General features: G+C 36.8%; 1 protein-coding gene across 1 annotated transcript in view; it reads left to right on the forward strand.

Moving 5' to 3' along the window:
* The window catches only part of LOC110453818 (lactase-phlorizin hydrolase-like), a gene marked incomplete at its 3' end in the record, with an annotated part of 105,186 nt that overhangs the window by 55,427 nt on the left and 22,889 nt on the right, over nt 1-26,870 (forward strand). Inside the window, exons 27-31 of the mRNA XM_021502987.1 lie at nt 4,878-5,198; nt 9,656-9,783; nt 10,332-10,592; nt 11,669-11,852; nt 14,985-15,227. Of these exons, the coding sequence (XP_021358662.1) occupies nt 4,878-5,198; nt 9,656-9,783; nt 10,332-10,592; nt 11,669-11,852; nt 14,985-15,227 (1,137 nt within the window). The remainder of the gene's footprint in view (nt 1-4,877; nt 5,199-9,655; nt 9,784-10,331; nt 10,593-11,668; nt 11,853-14,984; nt 15,228-26,870) is intronic.

The following is a 26,870-nucleotide window of genomic DNA, read 5'->3' on the forward strand; positions in this document are numbered from 1 at the left end:
GTCGAAATGCCCTGGAGGGGAAAGAGGGGACACTTTGTTCAAAAGGATGAGGCCCCCACCAAAAGGGAAAACTGATTAAACTGGCGGACACCACCTAACGTTTTAGGAACTTCCTCATCCCGCTCTTTAACAGTATCACTTCTCCTGCAAGATTTTGCCCAATTTGCCACCGAATCTGCACTATTCCTGACCTCATTAGACCCAACAGTTTTAAGCACAAACCATAAATATCCTAGGGTCTTCATGCTGTGGACATGCTGCCAATACCTTACTAAAATAATTTCTTTTTTTATGGTGTGTTCCAACTGTACCATTCTCCACAAACACCTCCACAAACACCTCCAATGACACAATAAAGACTCATGATGGTGGTAACATTGGCATAGATGCAAAAATTCATACATTTTTGAGAGACCCATCTGTGCTTAGTCTTCTCTTAATGAGGGAAGAGTAATATACCCCCTGCCCTATATATATCTCCACACTTCACTGGTGGTAAATAACAAACAGTAATAATTCTGATTTCACTATCTGAAAACACCACAAGAAAATTACTGTAAATCAAAACTCTGCCCACTTAAAACTTAAAGCTTAAATACGAACGGGGCTGAAATGTTTAATCAATTAATTAATTCCCTCTAATCAAACATGGCTGCGGATTAATATTGACTTAGTCTTTCAGTACTTTATGAATGCTCGGGTCAATCGTTACAACCTTAAAGTCAACACTACTATAAATATTTTATCAGTTTGAGCAAAATGTATTACATGTTTCGTTGGTAAGTTTTATTCTAAATACAACGTCTCTCTGCAAAAATATTTTTCTTAGTTTGCTCTGTAGATAAAACATGTATCGTTAAAGTTTACTAAAATATCCAATTAGTTTCTGTACAATAAATACCAGTATTCCTTGTTCACCTTCAGTGCTTGCCTGAGGTCATTACTCTCTAGCCTCAAGGGTTTGCTTTAGATCAACTTTGGAGTCTAAGCAATAAAAGTTGCTATGCCCCGCATTAAAAACAAATACAAAAACAGTGCATTCTAACACTGTTCTACCATGTATGTCAATGTTCACTTGACATTTTACGGTACATACAATCTATATAATTCCTCTAAAACTTGTCAGGGCTTACCGTCAGAAGGTGTAGTCGTACGTGTGTATGTGAGACAGATCGCTGTGATAGTTATTTATATTGTTATTGCCCTTTGTTCACGTTTTGAAATTTTCCAGTCAGCAACAACTATCTCCAACATTAAACGCTGGATGCCGTACATGTCTGTGTACCACAGCTATTTATGCTTAAATACAGGTTTTCTACTATTTTGTATTTCACACTCAGTAAAGATTACTAGTTTGACGAATCCCTCACTATGTTTCGCCAAAACGTCCACCAACTATGTTATTGTTTGAAAAGGATACATGATTTATTTTCGTCTGCTGACCTACATAGTACAGTCGAGAAAGTTGTGTCCATGTGACCACTATAGGCTTCCTTCCCCAAAGCACAGGGTGATACTATTTACATCAAATGTAATATATTTACAGTTTCAAATGTAACTGACTCAATAACCTTTGTTGAGGTCATTGTCATTATCACTCGATAATGACAGTCATTCTCGTGCGGTTATACCTCGTGCGCGTAGTGATACATACATCGTGTACATGTGTGTACGTTAACAACCCGTGGGTTTCCATTGCTATTTTCGGTCGTAAACAGAAGTACCGGGGACACGAGATTTATAAACAAATGATAAATCTCCGAATGAAAACCACATGTAAAATTTAAAATGATACCATTTCTCATGTAATAAAATTTAGCAAATACGTAACTTGTTTTGTTGGGTCACCCGAGGCTGACGCGAGTGACGGTAACATGGCGATTGTTCCTCGTGGGGACTTTGAATCTAGCACAATCGCGCGTTCCACACAAAGTAATTCCGACATTGACGGGGGTCCTAAACAAACTTTCATCTCAAATGCGTCGGTTTTGTCTTCAGTCCAATAATTTGACAAATTCATCGTTCACAAGCTACTCCTTCAACCATAATATCAACTAACAATGAATAAACTCCGGCGAAACGTGGCGCGAAGCGTAACCGTATCACACATCGTGCTTGAATTGAACATTTGTAATCCTTCCGCGGAAAATAGTCCGGTTAAAAGAACGCGATTTAAGAAAAAGTAGTTATCACCGGATAACCTAGCCTAAATAGAAAGTTGATCCTTATATTTAACGTTCAATCAATTTACCCGAGTTCCATTGTAGTTATCACCCGATAACCTAAACTAAATAAAAAGATTTAAGTCAGTGTAACTGTGAAAGGTCAAAGATAACAGAAAATAATTGTTTGGATACATTATAATAGTCGAATGTAAAGAAAAGTTCTACCTTAAGAAATCGTCGATGTGTCGTTACGGGTTGTTAGATGTTCATTAGACTGTCTGCCGATGTGTCGTTACGGGTTGTTAGATGTTCATTAGACTGTCTGCCGATGTGTCGTTACGGGTTGTTAGATGTTCATTAGACTGTCTGCCGATGTGTCGTTACGGGTTGTTAGATGTTCATTAGACTGTCTGCCGATGTGTCGTTACGGGTTGTTAGATGTTCATTAGACTGTCTGCCGATGTGTCGTTACGGGTTGTTAGATGTTCATTAGACTGTCTGCCGATGTGTCGTTACGGGTTGTTAGATGTTCATTAGACTGTCTGCCGATGTGTCGTTACGGGTTGTTAGATGTTCATTAGACTGTCTGCCGATGTGTCGTTACGGGTTGTTAGATGTTCATTAGACTGTCTGCCGATGTGTCGTTACGGGTTGTTAGATGTTCATTAGACTGTCTGCCGATGTGTCGTTACGGGTTGTTAGATGTTCATTAGACTGTCTGCCGATGTGTCGTTACGGGTTGTTAGATGTTCATTAGACTGTCTGCCGATGTGTCGTTACGGGTTGTTAGATGTTCATTAGACTGTCTGCCGATGTGTCGTTACGGGTTGTTAGATGTTCATTAGACTGTCTGCCGATGTGTCGTTACGGGTTGTTAGATGTTCATTAGACTGTCTGCCGATGTGTCGTTACGGGTTGTTAGATGTTCATTAGACTGTCTGCCGATGTGTCGTTACGGGTTGTTAGATGTTCATTAGACTGTCTGCCGATGTGTCGTTACGGGTTGTTAGATGTTCATTAGACTGTCTGCCGATGTGTCGTTACGGGTTGTTAGATGTTCATTAGACTGTCTGCCGATGTGTCGTTACGGGTTGTTAGATGTTCATTAGACTGTCTGCCGATGTGTCGTTACGGGTTGTTAGATGTTCATTAGACTGTCTGCCGATGTGTCGTTACGGGTTGTTAGATGTTCATTAGACTGTCTGCCGATGTGTCGTTACGGGTTGTTAGATGTTCATTAGACTGTCTGCCGATGTGTCGTTACGGGTTGTTAGATGTTCATTAGACTGTCTGCCGATGTGTCGTTACGGGTTGTTAGATGTTCATTAGACTGTCTGCCGATGTGTCGTTACGGGTTGTTAGATGTTCATTAGACTGTCTGCCGATGTGTCGTTACGGGTTGTTAGATGTTCATTAGACTGTCTGCCGATGTGTCGTTACGGGTTGTTAGATGTTCATTAGACTGTCTGCCGATGTGTCGTTACGGGTTGTTAGATGTTCATTAGACTGTCTGCCGATGTGTCGTTACGGGTTGTTAGATGTTCATTAGACTGTCTGCCGATGTGTCGTTACGGGTTGTTAGATGTTCATTAGACTGTCTGCCGATGTGTCGTTACGGGTTGTTAGATGTTCATTAGACTGTCTGCCGATGTGTCGTTACGGGTTGTTAGATGTTCATTAGACTGTCTGCCGATGTGTCGTTACGGGTTGTTAGATGTTCATTAGACTGTCTGCCGATGTGTCGTTACGGGTTGTTAGATGTTCATTAGACTGTCTGCCGATGTGTCGTTACGGGTTGTTAGATGTTCATTAGACTGTCTGCCGATGTGTCGTTACGGGTTGTTAGATGTTCATTAGACTGTCTGCCGATGTGTCGTTACGGGTTGTTAGATGTTCATTAGACTGTCTGCCGATGTGTCGTTACGGGTTGTTAGATGTTCATTAGACTGTCTGCCGATGTGTCGTTACGGGTTGTTAGATGTTCATTAGACTGTCTGCCGATGTGTCGTTACGGGTTGTTAGATGTTCATTAGACTGTCTGCCGATGTGTCGTTACGGGTTGTTAGATGTTCATTAGACTGTCTGCCGATGTGTCGTTACGGGTTGTTAGATGTTCATTAGACTGTCTGCCGATGTGTCGTTACGGGTTGTTAGATGTTCATTAGACTGTCTGCCGATGTGTCGTTACGGGTTGTTAGATGTTCATTAGACTGTCTGCCGATGTGTCGTTACGGGTTGTTAGATGTTCATTAGACTGTCTGCCGATGTTTCGTTACGGGTTGTTAGATGTTCATTAGACTGTCTGCCGATGTATGTTACGGGTTGTTAGATGTTCATTAGACTGTCTGCCTATGTGTCGTTACGGGTTGTTAGGTGTTCATTAGACTGTCTGCCTATGTGTCGTTACGGGTTGTTAGGTGTTCATTAGACTGTCTACCGATGTATGTTACGGGGTCACTTTTTCCCCCATCAAGGTGATAATTGAAAACCAGCGGAACTCAATTTTCCATGTAGTTTAATCTAATCCGACACCCCAATTATATAACATGAGTAACGAAAATGTTAGGTTTGGGATACTCAAAATTAGGATTAGGTAGGATTTATTAAGTTAGGTACAAATTGTTTATTTTTAATAGTTTTCCTAAAGAACATACTGATTGCTAGCAGACTTTTTGCTTATTATACAATAAAGTGTATATCATCTCGCTGCAGCTATTCGCCTAGACCACGTGGACGTACGTGGGTACACTGCGTGGTCCCTGATGGATAATTTTGAGTGGTCTATGGGATACTCGGAGAGATTTGGTCTCCACTACGTCGACTTCACTGACCCAGCGCGAGACCGGATACCTAAAGACTCGGCAAAATACTATCGACAACTCATCGAAAATAATGGATTTACTCCGCCCACTCTGTCAGGACGCGGACTACTGATACAGGAAAAGGAATTCATGTACGGTACATTTCCAGAAGGTTTTGCCTGGAGCGCAGCAACCGCATCTTACCAGATCGAGGGCGGCTGGAAAGCAAATGGTAAAATATGAAGATTAGAATATAATATATATATCATGTTGATTCCACTTTCTAACAGCAAACAAAAGAAAATCAAAATGAACCTTGGAAATATCTCTGATTTTACATTCAATTGATCTGTAGTGATACATATAAAAATCTTTTCCACGCTATTTTCATTATGAATATTTTGTTTTATTTTCATTTAATGTACGCCTGTAATATGATTATTGTAAAGCGTTATCTGGCTGGCTGGCTGTCAGCAATAATTTGTTAGCATCATAACTCATTTGCTTTTTGTGTCGCCTGCGAAAAGCTGGTGACACAAAGGTATTGCTTTGTCGGCGTCGGCGGCGTCGTCGGCGTCGTCGTCCGAACAGAGGTTTTCGTGCGATAACTTGAGTTTCCTTGGGCCGATCAAACTCAAACTTCATGCAGCGCTTCCTTACCAAAAGTGCTTGCTTGGGATTGCTTTTCAGGTCCGAAGGTCAAAGGTCAAGGTCACTGTTACTATAAATAGAAAATTTGTTTTAGTGCGATAACTTTAGTTTCCTTGGGCCGATCAAACTCAAACTTCATGCAGTGCTTTCTTACCAAAAGTGCTTGCTTGGGATTGCTTTTCAGGTTCGAAGGTCAAAGGTCAAGGGAACTTTTATTATAAATAGAAACTTCACTAAAACTGTATACTGGACGGCTTCGATCTACCACTTGACCCACCGTGTATACCTCTGAAATGACGTCTTACTCCAAATGTTATTGACAACACTAGCTGTTTAACATCATAATCCACAAGTTTATTCATTTATTTATGGGAAACCATCCGACAAATCATACAAATTAAACTTGGAATTGAGACAATGAGTATCCATAGCAAGTTCCTTAAAACTCAGAGTATTCTTTCCAGAATAACAGATTATATAACAAAATAATGCCATCCAAAAACATAATCTATGATTATTGCTTACTTTTAACATTATTTCTTGAAATGAAAAGTGTATCTATTTCTTCGTAATATCCCAGCTTCCTGCGCAGGCGACACATCCACTTCCGTGGAATTCTTGTTCACTTACGTTTACTAAATTATTTATATTCTATGACGTGGATAAGCGCGAAGTTTCGCTTACTGTCATTCTGTCTGACGCCCAATAATGGTGAGAGTTATAGTCTAAGTTAGTTCCATCATACCTCCTTGTTTCATATACATTTAGCACACGTGCCATTCCTGGGTAAAAAGAGGTTGCATAATGAAATGGTTCTCGCACCTCTCAGAATTCTTTCGTTTTTAAATTATTTCGGAATACGGGGAAAAGAAGACAATTACCATATAATTGTTTTTAAGGTGAAATAAAACCTCCTTGTCTCATTCATTTTCAACACGCCAAGCAGATAATTCAACGTTCCTCAGTAGTATATAAATGTTTTTTTCCTTGTAACACTTAAATATTTTTTATACATTTTGTTACATGGTAAAATTCAATGTGCAACAATATCATGTACTGTTCTTGTTGGGTAATGTACATGTCATAAGATGGGCGTATAGTTATGTCATGTAATGGGCGTATATGTCATGTGATAGGCGTATATGTCATGTAATGGGCGTATATGTCATGTGATGGGCGTACATATCATGCAACAGGCGTATATGTCATGTGATAGGCGTACATGTCATGTAATGGACGTATGCAATGTGCGTATATGTCATGTGATAGGCGTACATGTCATTTAATGAGCGTACATGTCATGTGATGGGCGTACATGTCATCTAACGGGAGTACATATCATATTATGGGCGTACATGTGATGTAATTGGCGTATATGTCATGCAATGGGCGTATATGCCATGTGATAGGCTTAAATGTCATGTGATAGCGGTAAATGTCATGTGATGGGCATGTTATGTGATGGGCGTACACTCAATGTAATGGGTGTACATGTCATGTTATGGGCGTATATCTCATATAATGAGCGCATATATTATGTGTGATGGGCGTACATGTCATGCAACAGGCGTATATGTAATGCGATAGGCGTACATGTCATGTAATGGACGTATGCAATGTGCGTATATGTCATGTGATAGGCGTACATGTCATGTAATGAGCGTACATGTCATGTGATGGGCGTACATGTCATCCAACGGGAGTACATATCATATTATGAGCGTACATGTGATGTAATTGGCGTATATGTCATGCAATGGGCGTATATGCCATGTGATAGGCTTAAATGTCATGTGATAGGCGTAAATGTCATGTTATGGGCATGTTATGTGATGGACGTACACTCAATGTTATGGGTGTACATGTCATGTTATGGGCGCATATCTCATATAATGGGCGCATATATTATGTGTGATGGGCGTACATGTCATGCAACAGGCGTATATGCCATGTGATAGGCGTACATGTCATGTTAGGGCGTATGCAATGGGCGTATATGGCATGTGATAGGCGTACATGTCATGCAATGAGCGTATATGTCATGCAATGGGCGTATGTGCCATATGATAGGCGTAAATGTCATGTGATAGGCGTAAATGTCATGTGATGGGCATGTTTTGTGATGGGCGTACATTCAATGTAAAAGGTGTACGTGTATACTGTTCTGTCTTAGTATAAAAGGTGTACGTGTATACTGTTCTGTCTCACTGTAATAGGTGTACGTGTATACTGTTTTGTCTCACTGTAATAGGTGTACGTGTATACTGTTCTGTCTCACTGTAATAGGTGTACGTGTATACTGTTCTGTCTCACTGTAATAGGTGTACGTGTATACTGTTCTGTCTCACTGTAATAGGTGTACGTGTATACTGTTCTGTCTCACTGTAATAGGTGTACGTGTATACTGTTCTGTCTCACTGTAATAGGTGTACGTGTATACTGTTCTGTCTCACTGTAATAGGTGTACGTGTATACTGTTCTGTCTCACTGTAATAGGTGTACGTGTATACTGTTCTGTCTCACTGTAATAGGTGTACGTGTATACTGTTCTGTCTCACTGTAATAGGTGTACGTGTATACTGTTCTGTCTCACTGTAATAGGTGTACGTGTATACTGTTCTGTCTCACTGTAATAGGTGTACGTGTATACTGTTCTGTCTCACTGTAATAGGTGTACGTGTATACTGTTCTGTCTCACTGTAATAGGTGTACGTGTATACTGTTCTGTCTCACTGTAATAGGTGTACGTGTATACTGTTCTGTCTCACTGTAATAGGTGTACGTGTATACTGTTCTGTCTCACTGTAATAGGTGTACGTGTATACTGTTCTGTCTCACTGTAATAGGTGTACGTGTATACTGTTCTGTCTCACTGTAATAGGTGTACGTGTATACTGTTCTGTCTCACTGTAATAGGTGTACGTGTATACTGTTCTGTCTCACTGTAATAGGTGTACGTGTATACTGTTCTGTCTCACTGTAATAGGTGTACGTGTATACTGTTCTGTCTCACTGTAATAGGTGTACGTGTATACTGTTCTGTCTCACTGTAATAGGTGTACGTGTATACTGTTCTGTCTCACTGTAATAGGTGTACGTGTATACTGTTCTGTCTCACTGTAATAGGTGTACGTGTATACTGTTCTGTCTCACTGTAATAGGTGTACGTGTATACTGTTCTGTCTCACTGTAATAGGTGTACGTGTATACTGTTCTGTCTCACTGTAATAGGTGTACGTGTATACTGTTCTGTCTCACTGTAATAGGTGTACGTGTATACTGTTCTGTCTCACTGTAATAGGTGTACGTGTATACTGTTCTGTCTCACTGTAATAGGTGTACGTGTATACTGTTCTGTCTCACTGTAATAGGTGTACGTGTATACTGTTCTGTCTCACTGTAATAGGTGTACGTGTATACTGTTCTGTCTCACTGTAATAGGTGTACGTGTATACTGTTCTGTCTCACTGTAATAGGTGTACGTGTATACTGTTCTGTCTCACTGTGCGCTACTCTTGTAAAAGCATATCAAAGGTTGTATACCTCTGCTCCTACCATTCGAGGAAAATATAACACAAAATATACATTATGCCCCTCCGATTACTTATGTCCACAACCACATATAGCTTTTGTCATATTCTGTTATATAAAAATTGCCTTGTCTAATGTTGATGTACATGGTGCTAGTTTGATACTGAAATGTAACAGTAAACAGTCAGGCAGTGGCCTTGTTCTGTAAACTATGATGGGATATTAGTTTTCTCAAATATCATAGAGTCTCATACAGAAAGTGTCTGCCAGTTTTCACAATTTTTCTAGTTTACTATAGCTACAACTTGTATTTTGAAAAGTTGCCTTTGTTTTTGTGGTTAAAATGTAGAAAATTAAAACTGGCAAGTATATAACCAGAGTCGGATCAAGGATTTAATGCTAGAAGGGATACACATTTTGACAAATATTACCTTTTTTCAGAGGGAACGTGTATAAGACGCCCTTTCCCCATCCATTCTCTCTTGCATTTTATGACAAATCTTGCAGGTAAAGGACCGAGTATCTGGGACACGTTTTCTCATCAAGGTCACGTGGACAATAATGACACGGGCGATGTGGCGTGTAACAGTTATCACAAATACATGGACGACGTCCAGCTTCTCAAGGATATTAAGGTATATGTTTCTTCTCTATAATTATCTTCGATGACCTTTTTGCAAACCTGTTCAAGGCAAATGTTATAGGAGGAATTTTAAATTCAGAAAACAGAAATCTCAAGTACAAAATCCTCCACTAGTAGAGCTAGCTTACAATGACAACGGACGAGAATGACACCTTATATAATTAATTTTATAAGGAACAAAATATTCAGTTTTTATCTAAATCCAAGTATGAGGAATTAGCGTGTAGGACGGTTAACAAATTCAAGGCAGACCTTTATACTAAGCTTTACCTTAATAACCTTTATTTTAAGGACATTTACAAATAATATGGCAAACAGAAACAATTAAGATACTTTTAAGGTGATCGTGTTTAAGAATTTCATATTAATGTTCAATTATGACAGATAATTTCAACAGGAAAAATGGACGCATTATTTTCAACCGAGATGTGATATTAAAGAATGTGATGAAATGGTATTCACGTGATTTCTGTATTAAATTTATCTCATGCAGTGCCGTTGTAGATCAACATTTTACAACATTTTGTTCATGCTACACAGGTGACACACTATCGGTTCTCCTTGTCATGGCCCCGGATATTACCGGACGGCACGACACGCTATGTAAACCAGGCAGGGGTGGATTATTACAACCAGCTGATAGACGCCCTGTTGGACGCTGGGATCACACCCATGGTCACACTGTACCACTGGGACCTACCTCAGGCTCTACAGGACAGAGGTGGCGGCTGGCTCAACGCCTCAATAGCTGACGTCTTTGCCGACTACACCAGACTTGCCTTCCAGACATTCGGGGACAGGGTAATACACATTATTGTACTTTATATTGACGAACTATAGAACATTACATTTTTAAATGGTTTTAATTTTTCAATTGCCGTTGAAAAATTGGTTCGTTAGAGCACTTTTTATGTTCACATTATTATGCAATTATGTTTCCCATTATACCGATACTATACACTTCACCTGCTATTAGATGGAGAAGCAGGACAAACTATTCACAGTCCATGACTTGCCTTCGGAAACTTTGGAGACAGAGTAAATGAAATCAGAATATTTGGTACTTTTTGAAAATTTAAATAGGGACTATTTTACATGTTTTAATATAATTCCAAGTCAGAACATTTACATATGTGTAATGAACTGTTTTCAGATATTATTAGTTACTGTATCTCTGGGTTAGGAGGAGTCTACGGGCTCATAGGCTCCGTTTGTTTTTTATAGACCCCGAGCCGAAGGCGAGTGGTCTATAAAAAACAAAGGGGTCTATGAGCCAGTAGACCCCTCCTAACCCTTAAATAACGAATTTTTCACCCTGACAATCTTTTATTACTTTTTTCTGCAAAGTTATAAGTCACTTTGTGAGTTAAGAGTTGTACTTGACTGCTACCAAAATAGCCCCTACTGGACATCTTTTCGGCAATATTTCGGAAAAAACACTATCATCTTTGTAATAAGCACCATAGAGGCCCCCACATTGCCTGTTTTGTTGAATTTGCTGTCAATTAAGTAGGCTATTTCATCCCGAGAAGAATTGGCACACATCGCACGCTTGTGTGTGTGTGTCGGACGCCATCTTTGTTGTTATGAAGAGAGATTTTAGTTTGAGTGATCTCCCCTCGCACGTGCTTTTATAAACCCCGGCAGAGCGGGGTCTATAGAAATAAAATAAAAAACGGCAAGAAATCCAATCAGAAAGAGTGTTATAAATTAGAAGGGTGACAATAGTTAATACTAGACAATATGACTATCATTTATTACGAAAACATATATCGGATACGCTCTTTCAATGCCGTTTTGTAATACAGTTTATATGTGTATTGCCTTTGAAAAAAACCAATTACATGAATACCATTATTATCTGTGATTTATAACAGGTAAAGACTTGGATCACCCTGAATGAGCCATGGGTCGTGGCAGTCAAAGGCTACGGCTACGGAACCATGGCCCCGGGAATTGTAAGCCCCGGGGACGGCGTGTACATCGCTGCCCATAATCTCATCCGGGCACACGGGAAGGCATACAGAGTCTATCAAAATGAGTTTAGTCAGGTCCAAAACGGTATGTATATAAACTGAAATCGGAATTCCCCTTGTATTTAAATTTCGACTTTCATTTCACAAAATTTTGATCATAATGTACATCTTTTAATAATGTGTTCTATATCTGTGTACCTGTGTATAGAGACCAATTGCCAGTAACAACCATATATTTGTTTTTGATAGCAATTTAATTATCAAGATCACCTGTTCGTAAAAACAACAGTCTTATAAAGACTACGTTCCAATATATAACTACCATAACAATTATGTTTTCAATGCCGTTATTACTCCCTTATCTACGTTGTCCTGCTAGACGGGTTTGTATGTTTACAGTTATAACAATATATTTACATTTGCATGGCATTGTCACTATATAGCCTCTTTGAAAGCTGTGTCGTTGATGGGACTTTAATTACCATCCAGCACGAGACACAATTCTTAGCGTGTTAAAACAACACTGACCGGAACTACAATATCCAATGTAAATAAACATGACGGCTGCTAAAATGTCGCTGGGCATTGTGAGACTTGACAATGTCATTGTAAATTTATGAACAAAAGAATAAAGTAAATAAAAAATACTTTTATTACAACAAAAATAAGACCAAGGTCTGCAATATCGTACAAAATGCACATTGGATGAAATCACCAATGCCGGTAATGGAAACAAGTTTAACACTCATGTAATTTATCAGAAATATCGTCTGTTACACTGCACTGATCAACAGGGGTTCGTTACAAATGTCTGAAATACACATATTCTATAGACCTACTGACACATATGTTACAGACCTACTGATATGAGTCACAGCACACTTAAACATTTCAGACATTTGTAACAAACCCCTGTGCTCCGTCGCAAGATCACTCACTTCAAACGATATCAGTTTCACGCGTCTCGCAGCCACGGTTTCCCCAGTGTCAAATAACGAGTCTGTTATAGAATCTACCGACTGTAGTCAGATTCCCATACAATCAACAAATAAATTCACGTCTGGATTCTTCACAAAATGAGCAAAGAGAAACTTTCGAATTAACTTCCAACAATAACTCCCTCGTGGAGGTCAAGGTCGGATTCACGGTGTTCACTGTATTTATCAATGCGCGAAATTTGTTCCGGGGAAAAATCGAAACAATTTCAAATCTAACTTTCAGCTCAGAGTTCTATTGATAAACTTAAATCACCCTATAGACATATCATACCCAATTGTATTGATACTGAATTGTGGAATAACATTGAAGTGTTTGTTAAAATTTCAAAGTATTACTTTGTTTGCCAATCAGCACGCGACAATACGCTGTTCAAATTATTGAACGAAATTGTCTGGACTGTCGATAAGGCGGGCATTTTAAATTTTAAATATAAATTATAAGTTAAAAAAAGAAATATGAGGAAGAGAAAACGTAAATATAAGTATTGAACTGTTTTGTATGGTATTTGTGATCTATTTGAATGACACAGCTTTGCAAGCAAACAACTCATAATGCGCTAGCGCTCATTATGTTTTTTTGCTTGCAAAGATGTGTCATTCAAATAGATCATAAATACCATACAAAAACAGTTCAATGCTTAATTAACTGTTCTGCTACGAATCCACATTCACAATGCTTTTATTTCACGCCACATTGTTTACTACTGTTAGGAGGCACGGTAGTCTAGTGGTAGGACGCCGGGCTCGTGACCGAAGGGTTGCGGGTTCGAGTGACGGCACGGCACTGTGTTATATCTTTGAGCAAGAAACGTTACTCCGCTTGTTCCAGTCTACTTAGCTGTAAACGAGTACGTGGTTGGGCAGTGTTAGACTGTAGAATGCTAGCTGTGAGCGCCGAAATGGCAGCACCGGCTGTATGCTCCCCAGGGAGTTGAAAAAGATATTGGCTAGTTACAAAGGCCCAATAACCACGGACAATAATTTGTAAACCGCTTTGAGACGACCTACAAACTAGGTTGTGATAAAGCGGTATATAAGAACCTTAAACTATTATTAATTATTATTAAATTTCTATTAACATAATGGCCGAATGTTTTCTGAAGAAATTCAGAACTCCTAAATTGTGTTTTCACCATGAATGATTGTTGTTATGTGCCTGATCAATACAACTTATTGGCACACATTCAGTTACAACGCTTCCACTCACATTCCTTGTTTAAACATTTTACTGTTTTCAATTATTAAAATACATTACTTCTACTTTCATTTTACCCAGATGCCAAGTCATAGACCTTTTTTTTTAAATTTTGAATCAGCTTTTTTAGGGAACAAAGTAGTAGTTACCATATGGTGATACATATGTTGAAATGTCAGATCGGGAACAAAACTATATACATGCAGATATTATGAAAAACTAGTTTTATTAACACCTGTACAAGTCGATCTGTTTTCCTAGCGGGGTCTGTTTTACCTTAGGTCAACAGGCACTCTGGTAGCAGTGTACAGTAGAAATGGCCCGACTCTGATAAACAAAGCACATGTTGAGGAAATGTAATCACAGCGGATTTACCCTACACAACACATGTATACATGTATATATATTTGTAAACTGCATTACATTTACAATACATATAAAGTACTGAGAAGTGTATAAACCTCTTTTTTCTATGTATTTCACTTGTGTGAAAACCATGGTAACCACATCAAAAATTACCAAAAAATGCCAAAAATTGCTAATTTTGACCCAAAATTTTACCCCTGCAAATAGTTTTTTTTCCTAAGTTCTGTCTGAAATTATAGATTACCTACCTGGTTGCAGAATTATTTGGGTCCCAGTAAAGTTGTAAAACTTGATATTTTGTAAATTTTCGTCGTGTGTTGTTGTCAAAATTTTACCTCCTGTAAAGTTAGCTTTACATGTGTAGGCACCCTTTAGGATTATGGCCAAAATTTTATTCTCGAACCAAAAAAATCTTCTCTTTTTTTTACAAATGTGAAGCTCACATAGCCCACTTCATCATGCTTATACCAATTTTAGTACAGTTTTATTTTTATATATTTTTTACATATCATTATACATGGGTTAGCCATTTAACAAAAATATCACCCATGACCACAACCCTCAGCTGTATACTGCTACCTCTCTGTTGAACAACATCGTTTACGTTTATAACAAAGAAAACCGAGTTTACGTTTCCATTACCGTATTGTATTTCCAGGCAGTGTAGGAATAACATGGAACTGCCACTGGACCGTCCCCAAGTCGAGAGAAAGGGAAGCGGACCTAATCGCCTCAGAGCGCGCTCTCCACTTCTACCTGGGCTGGTTCGGTCATCCTATCATAATTAATGGCGATTATCCAGCTGTTATGAAATGGCAGATCGGGAACAAAAGTGAAGAACAGAATCTGAATAACAGCAGACTGCCGGAGTTTACGTCACAAGAAATAGAATATTTAAACGGTAAGAAATCAAAATGTTCAGCTTGTGACACAGGAGGAGTGCCAATCTTTGCCTTCGGGTGGCCATCACCTTGGAAGGCTGATATGGGCCGGCACAAACATATCTTGGTGAAACAAATGTCCGGCAGGAACGCATCAAGGCTTAATATATCTCTATATTATTTAAATGATGACTGTTTAGGAATTGAAATACATAATATATACTTACACATTAAGTTATATTGCTAGAATTTGTTTCACATGTGAAGTATAATACTGTCCGCTTCTGTTAACACAGATCGCGGACAGGTAAAATCATTAATTTTGTAATCAGATTTCGTGTTCAATTCAGTTTCAAAGGATTGCATTTCTATGCTTACCGAAACAAATGCCGGGCAGATTTATATAACGTCACGATACCTTTATGCCGGACATGCTTTTCTCCAGAAAAACTGCCAGGCAAATTTATATTTTACTATACGTTTTTACCTGCACTTGTCGGCCACCGTGATCACAAATAAGTTTTTTGTTTGTGCATGTATACCTTAGAGATATGCCATCATGCTTATACATGAAACTAAGGCCATTTGGTGTGTATAAGAGGACGGTAATACATATACATATATTATGTGTGTGTCAGGGGGTGGTTATACATACACATATATGATGTGTGTGTCAGGGGTTGGTAATACATATCAATATATATATTAAGTGTGTGTGTCAGGGGGTGTTTATACATATAAAAATATAATATGTGTGTGTGTGTCAGGGGGTGGTTATACATATAAATATATTGTATATGTGTGTGTGTCAGGGGGTGGTTATACATATAAATATATAATATGTGTGTGTGTCAGGGGGTGGTTACACATATAAATATATGATGTGTGTGTCAGGGGCTGGTTATACATATACATATATGATGTGTGTGTCAGGGGGTGGTTATACATATAAATATATTTAATTTGTGTGTGTGTCAGGGGGTGGTTAAATATATAAATATATAATATGTGTGTGTGTCAGGGGGTGGTTAAATATATAAATATATAATATGTGTGTGTGTGTCAGGGGGTGGATATACATATACATTTACAATGTGTGTGTGTGTGTGTGTGTGTCAGGGGGAGGTTATACATATAAATATATATTATGTGTGTGTGTCAGGGGGTGGTTAAATATATAAATATATAATATGTGTGTGTGTCAGGGGGTGGGTATACATATACATATATGATGTGTGTGTGTGTGTGTCAGGGGGGGGTTATATATATATATATATGTTGTGTGTGTGTGGGGGTGGTTTTATATATATATATATATAGTGTGTGTGTGTGTGTGTGTGTGAGGGGGGGTTTATATATATATATATACAGTGTGTGTGTGTGTGTGTGTGTGGGGGTGGTTTTATATATATATATATATAGTGTGTGTGTGTGTGTGTGTGGGGGGGGGTGTATATATATATATATACAGTGTGTGTGTGTGTGTGTGTGTGAGGGGGTGGATATACATATACATTTACAATGTGTGTGTGTGTGTGTGTGTGTATGTGTGTGTGTCAGGGGATGGTTATACATATAAATATATATAATGTGTGTGTTTCAGGGAGTGGTTATACATATAAATATATATAATGTGTGTGTCAGGGGATGGTAATACATATAAATATAGTAGGTGTGTGTCAGGAGATGGTAATTCATATAAATATATATTATGTGTGTATGTCAGGGGATGGTAATACATATACATATATGATGTGTGGGTCGTGGGTTGGTTATACATATAAATATAAATTATGAGTGTGTGTCAGGGGGTGGTTATATATATAAATATATGATGTGTGTGTGAGGGGGTGGTTATACATATACATATATGATGAGTGTGTCAGGGGGTGGTTATACATAGAAATATATAATATGTGTGTGTGTGTCAGGGGGTGGTAATACATATACATATATATTATGTGTGTGTCAGGGGTTGGTTATACATATAAATATAAATTATGTGTGTGTGTCAGGGGGTGGTTATACATATATATATATTGTATGTGTGTGTGTGTCAGGGGATGGTAATACATATAAATATATTAGGTGTGTGTCAGGAGATGGTAATTCATATAAATATATATTATGTGTGTATGTCAGGGGATGGTAATACATATAAATATATATAATGTGTGTGTCAGGGGATGGTAATACATGTAAATAAAAATTAGTTGTTAGTGTCAGGGAATGATGATACACATAAATATATTAGGTGTGTGTCAGGGGTGGTTATACATATAAATATATATATATAGGGTGCGTAAGGGGTTGGTAATTCATATAATATATATTAGGTGTGTATTAAGAGTTGGTAATTCATATAAATATATCAGGTGTGTGTCAGAAGATGGTAATTCATATAAATATATACAATAGATTTGGTGCGTGTGTATTAGGGGGTGGTTATACATATAAATACATAGTATGTGTGTGTGTCAGGCGATGGTATTACATATAAATATATAGTATGTGTGTGTGTGTGTCAGGGGATGGTTATACATATATATATACATAAGGTGTGTGTCAGCGGTGGTTATACATATAAATATATAGTACGTTTGTGTGTGTCACGGGTTGGTTATACATAAATATACACATAAGGTGTGTTTCAGGGGTGGTTATACATATAAATATTTATATATATATAGGGTGTGTAAGGGGTTGGTAATTCATATAATATATATTAGGTGTGTGTTAGGAGTTGGTAATTCATATAAACGTATACAATAGATTAGGTGTGTGTGTGATAGGGGGTGGTTATACATATAAATATATAGTATGTGTGTGTGTGTCAAATGGTGGTTATACATATAAATATATACTATGTGTGTGTGTGTCAGGCGATGATAATACATATAAATATATATTATGTGTGTGTGTCAGGGGGTGGCTATACATATACATATATATATTGTGTGTGGGTGTCAGGGGGTGGTTATACATATAAATATATTAGGTGTGTATGTCAGGGGATGGTAATACATATAAATATGGGCATCGGGAGACAACTCGCATTCGTCGTCTGCTTCGCTGTTTACAAAATGGCAAAACGTTTCGCTTCGCATACTGATGAGGAAATACTCGCAAAAAGGGCTTACTATGTGCCACATAACACACAAAAGTCGAACAGAGGAGCGGCAAACATGCTGAGAACGTATTTAAAAGAAAAGAATCAGGAAGAACAGTTCGAGGAATTTGATAAAACGAAACTAAATGAGGTACTGTGCCTGTTATTTTTCTTTGCTTTTATTATAAAAGACTCAAAGGGGTAATAAATTCGTTACACGGATTTTTGGCAGGGTATACGGGATGGTATGACCCTACATGATTTCGTATTTCCTTCGGCCTATCGGCCTCAGGCAATACGAAATCCTTAAGGGTCATACCATCCCGTACACCCTGCCAAAAATCAGTGTAACTTATAATATTAGGTGTGTATGTCAGGGGATGTAAATACATATAAATATATATAATGTGTGTGTCGGGGGTTGGTAATTAATATCAATATATTATATAAAGTGTGTGTCAGGGTTTGGTAATAGATATAAATGTATATTATGTGTGTGGGTCAGGAGATGGTAATACATGTAAATAAATATTAGTTGTTAGTGTCACGGAATGATGATACACATAAATATATCAGGTGTGTGTCAGGGGTGGTTATACATATAAATATATTTATATAGGGTGTGTAAGGGGTTGGTAATTCATATAATATATATTAGGTGTGTGTTAAGAGTTGGTAATTTATATAAATATATCAGGTGTGTGTCAGGAGATGGTAATTCATATAAATATATACAATAGATTTGGTGTGTGTGTGTTAGGGGGTGGTTATACATATAAATAAATAGTATGTGTGTGTGTGTCAGGCGATGGTAATACATATAAATATATATTATGTGTGTGTGTTAGGGGGTGGCTATACATATACATATATATATTGTGTGTGTGTGTGTCAGGGGGTGGTTATACATATACATATATAGTATGTGTGTGTGTGGCAGGCGATGGTAATACATATAAATATATAATGTGTGTGTGTGTGTGTGTGTGTCAGAGGTGGTTATACATAAAAATATATAGTATGTGTGTGTGTGTGTGTCAGGGGTGGTTATACATATAAATATATATATATAGGGTGTGTAAGGGGTTGGTAATCCATATAAATATATCAGTAGTGTGTCAGGGGAAGGTTATTTATATAAACATATACAATAGATTAGGTGTGTGTGTGTTAGGGGGTGGTAATACATATAAATATATATTATGTGTGTGTGTCAGGGGGTGGCTATACATATACATATAAATATTGTGTGTGTGTGTGTCAGGGGGTGGTAATACATATAAATATATAGTATGTGTGTGTGTGTCAGGGATGGTTATACATATACATATATTGTATGTGTGTGTTTGTGTTAGGCAGTGGTAATACATATAAAAATATAGTTTGTGTGTATGTGACAGCGGATGGTAATACATATAAATATAAAATATGTGTGTGTGTCAGAGGTGGTTATACATATAAATATATTGTATGTGTGTGTGTGTCAGGGGATGGTAATACATATAAATATATTAGGTGTGTATGTCAGGGGATGGTAATACATATAAATATATCAGGTGTGTGTCAGGGGTTGGTAATACATGTAAATATTTATTAACCCTTTGAGAAAAATCTGGGAATCTGATTGGTTAAAAACTACAGTGTACCAAACCGCATTCGTAAATCTCAGGGGGTATACGAAAATCTCAGGGGGTATACGGTTATGTCACGTGATTCTCAGCAGTAATACGGTGGAATCACGTGATTTTACAAGGGGTATACGTGTCACGTGTCTTTGTATCTTGCGACCGGGCATCGGGAGACAACTCGCATTCGTCGTCTGCTTCGCTGTTTACAAAATGGCAAAACGTTTCGCTTCGCATACTGATGAGGAAATACTCGCAAAAAGGGCTTACTATGTGCCACATAACACACAAAAGTCGAACAGAGGAGCGGCAAACATGCTGAGAACGTATTTAAAAGAAAAGAATCAGGAAGAACAGTTCGAGGAATTTGATAAAACGAAACTAAATGAGGTACTGTGCCTGTTATTTTTCTTTGCTTTTATTATAAAAGACTCAAAGGGGTAATAAATTCGTTACACGGATTTTTGGCAGGGTATACGGGATGGTATGACCCTACATGATTTCGTATTTCCTTCGGCCTATCGGCCTCAGGCAATACGAAATCCTTAAGGGTCATACCATCCCGTACACCCTGCCAAAAATCAGTGTAACTTATAATATTAGGTGTGTATGTCAGGGGATGTAAATACATATAAATATATATAATGTGTGTGTCGGGGGTTGGTAATTAATATCAATATATTATATAAAGTGTGTGTCAGGGTTTGGTAATAGATATAAATGTATATTATGTGTGTGGGTCAGGAGATGGTAATACATGTAAATAAATATTAGTTGTTAGTGTCACGGAATGATGATACACATAAATATATCAGGTGTGTGTCAGGGGTGGTTATACATATAAATATATTTATATAGGGTGTGTAAGGGGTTGGTAATTCATATAATATATATTAGGTGTGTGTTAAGAGTTGGTAATTTATATAAATATATCAGGTGTGTGTCAGGAGATGGTAATTCATATAAATATATACAATAGATTTGGTGTGTGTGTGTTAGGGGGTGGTTATACATATAAATAAATAGTATGTGTGTGTGTGTCAGGCGATGGTAATACATATAAATATATATTATGTGTGTGTGTTAGGGGGTGGCTATACATATACATATATATATTGTGTGTGTGTGTGTCAGGGGGTGGTTATACATATACATATATAGTATGTGTGTGTGTGGCAGGCGATGGTAATACATATAAATATATAATGTGTGTGTGTGTGTGTGTGTGTCAGAGGTGGTTATACATAAAAATATATAGTATGTGTGTGTGTGTGTGTCAGGGGTGGTTATACATATAAATATATATATATAGGGTGTGTAAGGGGTTGGTAATTCATATTATATATATTAGGTGTGTGTTAGGAGTTGGTAATTCATATAAATATATCAGTAGTGTGTCAGGGGAAGGTAATTTATATAAACATATACAATAGATTAGGTGTGGGTGTGTTAGGGGGTGGTAATACATATAAATATATATTATGTGTGTGTGTCAGGGGGTGGCTATACATATACATATATATATTGTGTGTGTGTGTGTCAGGGGGTGGTAATACATATAAATATATAGTATGTGTGTGTGTGTGTGTGTGTGTCAGGGGTGGACATACATATAAATATATATATATAGGGTGTGTAAGGGGTTGGTAATTCATATAAATATATACAATAGATTAGGTGCGTGTGTATTATGGGGTGGTTATACATATAAATATATAGTATGTGTGTATGTGTCAGGCGATGGTAATACATATACATATATAGTATGTGTGTGTGTGTGTCAGGGGATGGTTATACATATAAATATATATTTAAAGGGTGTGTAAGGGGTTGGTAATTTATTTAATATATATTAGGTGTGTGTTAAGAGTTGGTAATTCATATAAATATATCAGATGTATGTCAGGGGATGGTTATTTATTTAAGCATTGAACTGTTTTTGTATGGTATTTTTGATCTATTTGAATGACACAGCTTTGCAATCAAACAACATAATGCGCGCTAGCGCATTATGATTTGTTTTCTTGCAAAGCTGTGTCATTCAAATAGATCATAGATACCATACAAAAACAGTTCAATACTTATATTTACGTTTTCGCTGCCTCTTATGTTCTTTTTTAACTTATAATTTATATTTAAAATTAAAAATGCCAGCCTTATCGACAGTCCACACAATTTCGTGAATAGTTTGAACAGCGTATTGTCGCGTGCTGATTGGCAAACAAAGTAGTACTTTGAAATTTTAACAAACACTTGTTATGCGTATGATATGTCTATAGCGTGATTTAATTTTATCAATAGAACTCTGAGCTGAAAGTTAGATTTGAAATTGTTTCGATTTTTCCCCGGAACAAATTTCGCGCATGGACAAATACAGTGCACACCGTAAATCCGACCTTGCCCTCCACGAGGGAGTTATTTTTGGAAGTTAATTAGAACTTTTCTCTTTGCTCCTTTTGTGAAGAATCCAGGCGTGAATTTATTGGTTGATTGTATGGGAACCTGACAAGAGTCGGTAGATTCTATAACAGACTCGTTATTTGACATGTCGTCAGAAACCGAGGAACCGTCCGTGGATGCGAGACGCGTGAAACTGATAGCGTTTGAAGTGAGTGATCTTACGACGGAGCACAGGTTCGTTACAAATGTCTGAAATGTTTATGTGTGCTGTGACTCATATCAGTAGGTCTGTAACATATGTGTCAGTAGGTCTATAGAATATGTGTATTTCTGACATTTGTAACGAACCCCTGTTGATCGGTGCAGTGTAACAGACGATATTTCTGATAAATTGCATGAGCGTTAAAATTGTTTCCATTGCCGGCATTGGTGATTTCAGCCGATGTGCATTTTGTACGATATTGCAGACCTTGGTCTTGATTTCGTTGTAATAAAGGTGTTTTTTATTTTATTTTTTATTTTATTTTTTATTTTTGCACATAAATTTACAATGACATTGTCAAATCTCACAACGCCCAGCGATATTTCAGCAGCCGTCATGTTTATTTATATTGGATATTGTAGTTCCGGTCAGTGTTGTATTAATACGCTCGTGATGCATGGTAATTAAAGTCCCATCAACGACACAGCTTCCAAAGAGGCTATAGTGACAATGCCATGCAAATGTAAATATATGCATATATACAATAGATTAGGTGTGTGTGTGTTAGGGGGTGGTTATACATATAAATATATAGTATGTGTGTATGTGTCAAGGGATGGTTATACATATATATACATAAGGTGTGTGTCAGGGATGGTTATACATATAAATATATAGTACGTGTGTGTGTGTGTCAGGGGATTGTTATACATATATATACATAAGGTGTGTGTCAGGGGTGGTTATACATATAGATATAGATATATAGGGTGAGTAAGGGGTTGGTAATTCATATTATATATATTAGGTGTGTGTTAGGAGTTGGTAATTCATATAAATATATCAGGTGTGTGTCAGGGGATGGTAATTTATATAAATATATACAATAGATTAGGTGTGTGTATTAGGGGGTGGTTATACATATAAAAATATAGTATGTGTGTGTGTATGTGTCAGGGGATGGAATTACTTATAAATATACCAGGTGTGTGTCAGGGGATGGTAATACATATAAATATGTAAAAGGTGTGTGACAGGGGTTGGTAATCCATATAAATATATATTAGGTGTGTATGTCAGGGGATGGTAATACATATAAATATATATAATGTGTGTGTTAGGGGTTGGTAATACATATAAATATATTATATAAAGTGTGTGTCAGGGTTTGGTAATAGATATTAATATATATTATGTGTGTGGGTCAGGGGATGGTAATACATGTAAATAAATATTAGTTGTTAGTGTCAGGGAATAATGAGACACATTAATATATCAGGAGTGCTGCAGGGGGTGGTAATACAGATATATACATAAGGTGTGTGTCAGGGGTGGTTATGCATATAAATATATATATATATATATGGTGTGTAAGGGGTTGGTAATTCTTATAATATATATTAGGTGTGTGTTAGGAGTTGGTAATTCATATAAATATATCAGGTTCGTGTCAGGGGATGGTATTTTATATAAATATATACAATAGATTAGGTGTGTGTGTGTTAGGGGATGGTAATTCATATGAATATATATTAGGTGTGTTTGTCAGGGGATGGTAATACATTTAAATATATCAGGAGTGTGTCAGGGGATGGTAATACATAAATATAAATAAATAAATATACAACATTTGATATAGCGCCCTAACTAGCTAACATAAGCCACCCTAAAGCGCTTTTCAGTTCATATATATACAATTGTATACAGTCAATACGATTAGCATATATATTAATCAATACAATATTGAGAAATTGGCAGGAGCTGCCTTATCAGGCGATAACTATTAGTCCTATGCCATCTAGCTAAGATCTTCCTAAGTGCGTATGTCTGACTGTGCTGGAGATGTATTGATTATTATAAACATACCAGGTTTATGTCAGGGAATGGTAATTCATATAGTGTGTGTTAGGGGGGGGTAATACATATAAATACACATAATGTGTGTGTCACGGGACTGTAATACATATAAGTATATATTATGTGTGAATGTCTGGGGTTGGTAATTCATATAATATATATTAGGTGTGTTTGTCATTGGATGGTAATACATATAAATATACATAATGTGTGTGTCACGGGACTGTAATACATATAAGTATATATTATGTGTGTGGGTCAGGGGATGGTAATCCATATAAATATATATAAGATTCGTATGTCAGGGGATGGGAGTACATACATGTATACATATATGAGGTTTATGTCAGGGAATGGTAATTCATATAGTGTGTGTTAGGGGGTGGTTATACATATGCATATATAGTATGTGTGTGTGTGTCAGGGGGGGGTAATACATATAAATACACATAATGTGTGTGTCACGGGACTGTAATACATATAAGTATATATTATGTGTGTGTGTTAGGGGGGGGTAATACATATAAATACACATAATGTGTGTGTCACGGGACTGTAATACATATAAGTATATATTATGTGTGAATGTCTGGGGTTGGTAATTGATATAAATATATATAATGTGTGTGTCAGGGATTGGTAATACATATAAATATATATTATGTGTGTATGTCTGGGGTTGGTAATTCATATAAATATATATAAGATGCGTATGTCAGGGGATGGTAATACATATAAATATATATAATGTGTGTGTCAGGGGACTGTAATACATATAAGTATATATTATGTGTGTATGTCAGGGGATGGTAATACTTACATGTTTAAATATCTTAGGTGTATGTCTGGGGATGGTAATTCATATAAATATATATAAGGTGTGAGTGTCAGGGGATGGTAATACATACATGTTAAATATATTAGGTGTATGTCAGGGGATGGGAATTCATATAAATATATATAAGGTGTGTGTGTCAGGGGATGGTAATACATACATGTATACATATATTAGGTGTATTTCAGGGGATGATAATTCATATAAATATATATATAAGGTGTGAGTGTCAGGGGATGGTAATACATACATGTTAAATATACTAGGTGTATGTCAGGGGATGGTAATTCATATAAATATATATAAGGTGTGTGTGTCAGGGGATGGTAATACATACATGTATACATATATTAGGTGTATGTCTGGGGATGGTAATTCATATTAATATATATAAGGTGTGTGTGTGTGTGTCATGGGATGGTAATACATACATGTATACATATATTAAGTGTATGTCAGGGGATGGTAATTCATATAAATATATATAAGGTGTGGGTGTCAGGGGATGGTAGTACATTCATGTATACATATATGTGTGTGTTAGGAGTTGGTAATTCATATAAATATATAAGGTGTGTGTGTGTCATGGGATGGAAATACATACATGTATAAATATATTAGGTGTATGGTTGGGGATGGTAATTCATATTAATATCTAGAAGGTGTGTGTGTGTCATGGGATGGAAATACATACATGTATAAATATATTAGGTTATGTCAGGGGATGTTAATTCATATTAATTTATATAAGGTGTGTGTGTCAGGACATACATATAAATATATAGTATGTGTGTATGTGACAGGCGATGGTAATACATATAAATATATATTATGTGTGTATGTCTGGGGTTGGTAATTCATATAAATTTATATAAGGTGTGTGTGTCAGGACATACATATAAATATATATTATGTGTGTATGTCTGGGGTTGGTAATTCATATAAATATATAAGGTGTGTGTGTGTCATGGGATGGAAATACATACATGTATAAATATATATAATGTGTGTGTCAGGGATTGGTAATACATATAAATATATATTATGTGTGTATGTCTGGGGTTGGTAATTCATATAAATATATCAGGTTCGTGTCAGGGGATGGTTATTCATATAAATTTATATAAGGTGTGTGTGTGTCATGGGATGGAAATACATACATGTATACATATATTAGGTTTATGTGAGGGGATGTTAATTCATATTAATTTATATAAGGTGTGTGTGTCAGGACATACATATAAATATATATAAGATGTGAGTGTCAGGGGCTGGTAATACATACATGTCTACATATATTAAGTGTGTGTCAGGGGATAGTAATACATACATGTGTACATATATTAGGTGTATGTCATGGGGTGGTAATTCATATAAATTTATATAAGCAGTGTGTGTCAGGGGATGGTTATTCATATAAATATATACAATAGATTAGGTGTGTGTGTGTTAGGGGGTGGTTATACATATAAATAAATAGTATGTGTGTGTGTGTCATGGGATGGGAATACATACATGTATACATATATGTGTGTGTTAGGAGTTGGTAATTCATATAAATATATCAGGTTCGTGTCAGGGGATGGTTATTCATATAAATATATACAATAGATTAGGTGTGTGTGTGTTAGGGGA

This window comes from Mizuhopecten yessoensis, unplaced genomic scaffold, assembly GCF_002113885.1.
Source record: "Mizuhopecten yessoensis strain PY_sf001 unplaced genomic scaffold, ASM211388v2 scaffold7515, whole genome shotgun sequence".
In the NCBI taxonomy this organism is placed as follows: Eukaryota; Metazoa; Mollusca; class Bivalvia; order Pectinida; family Pectinidae; genus Mizuhopecten; species Mizuhopecten yessoensis.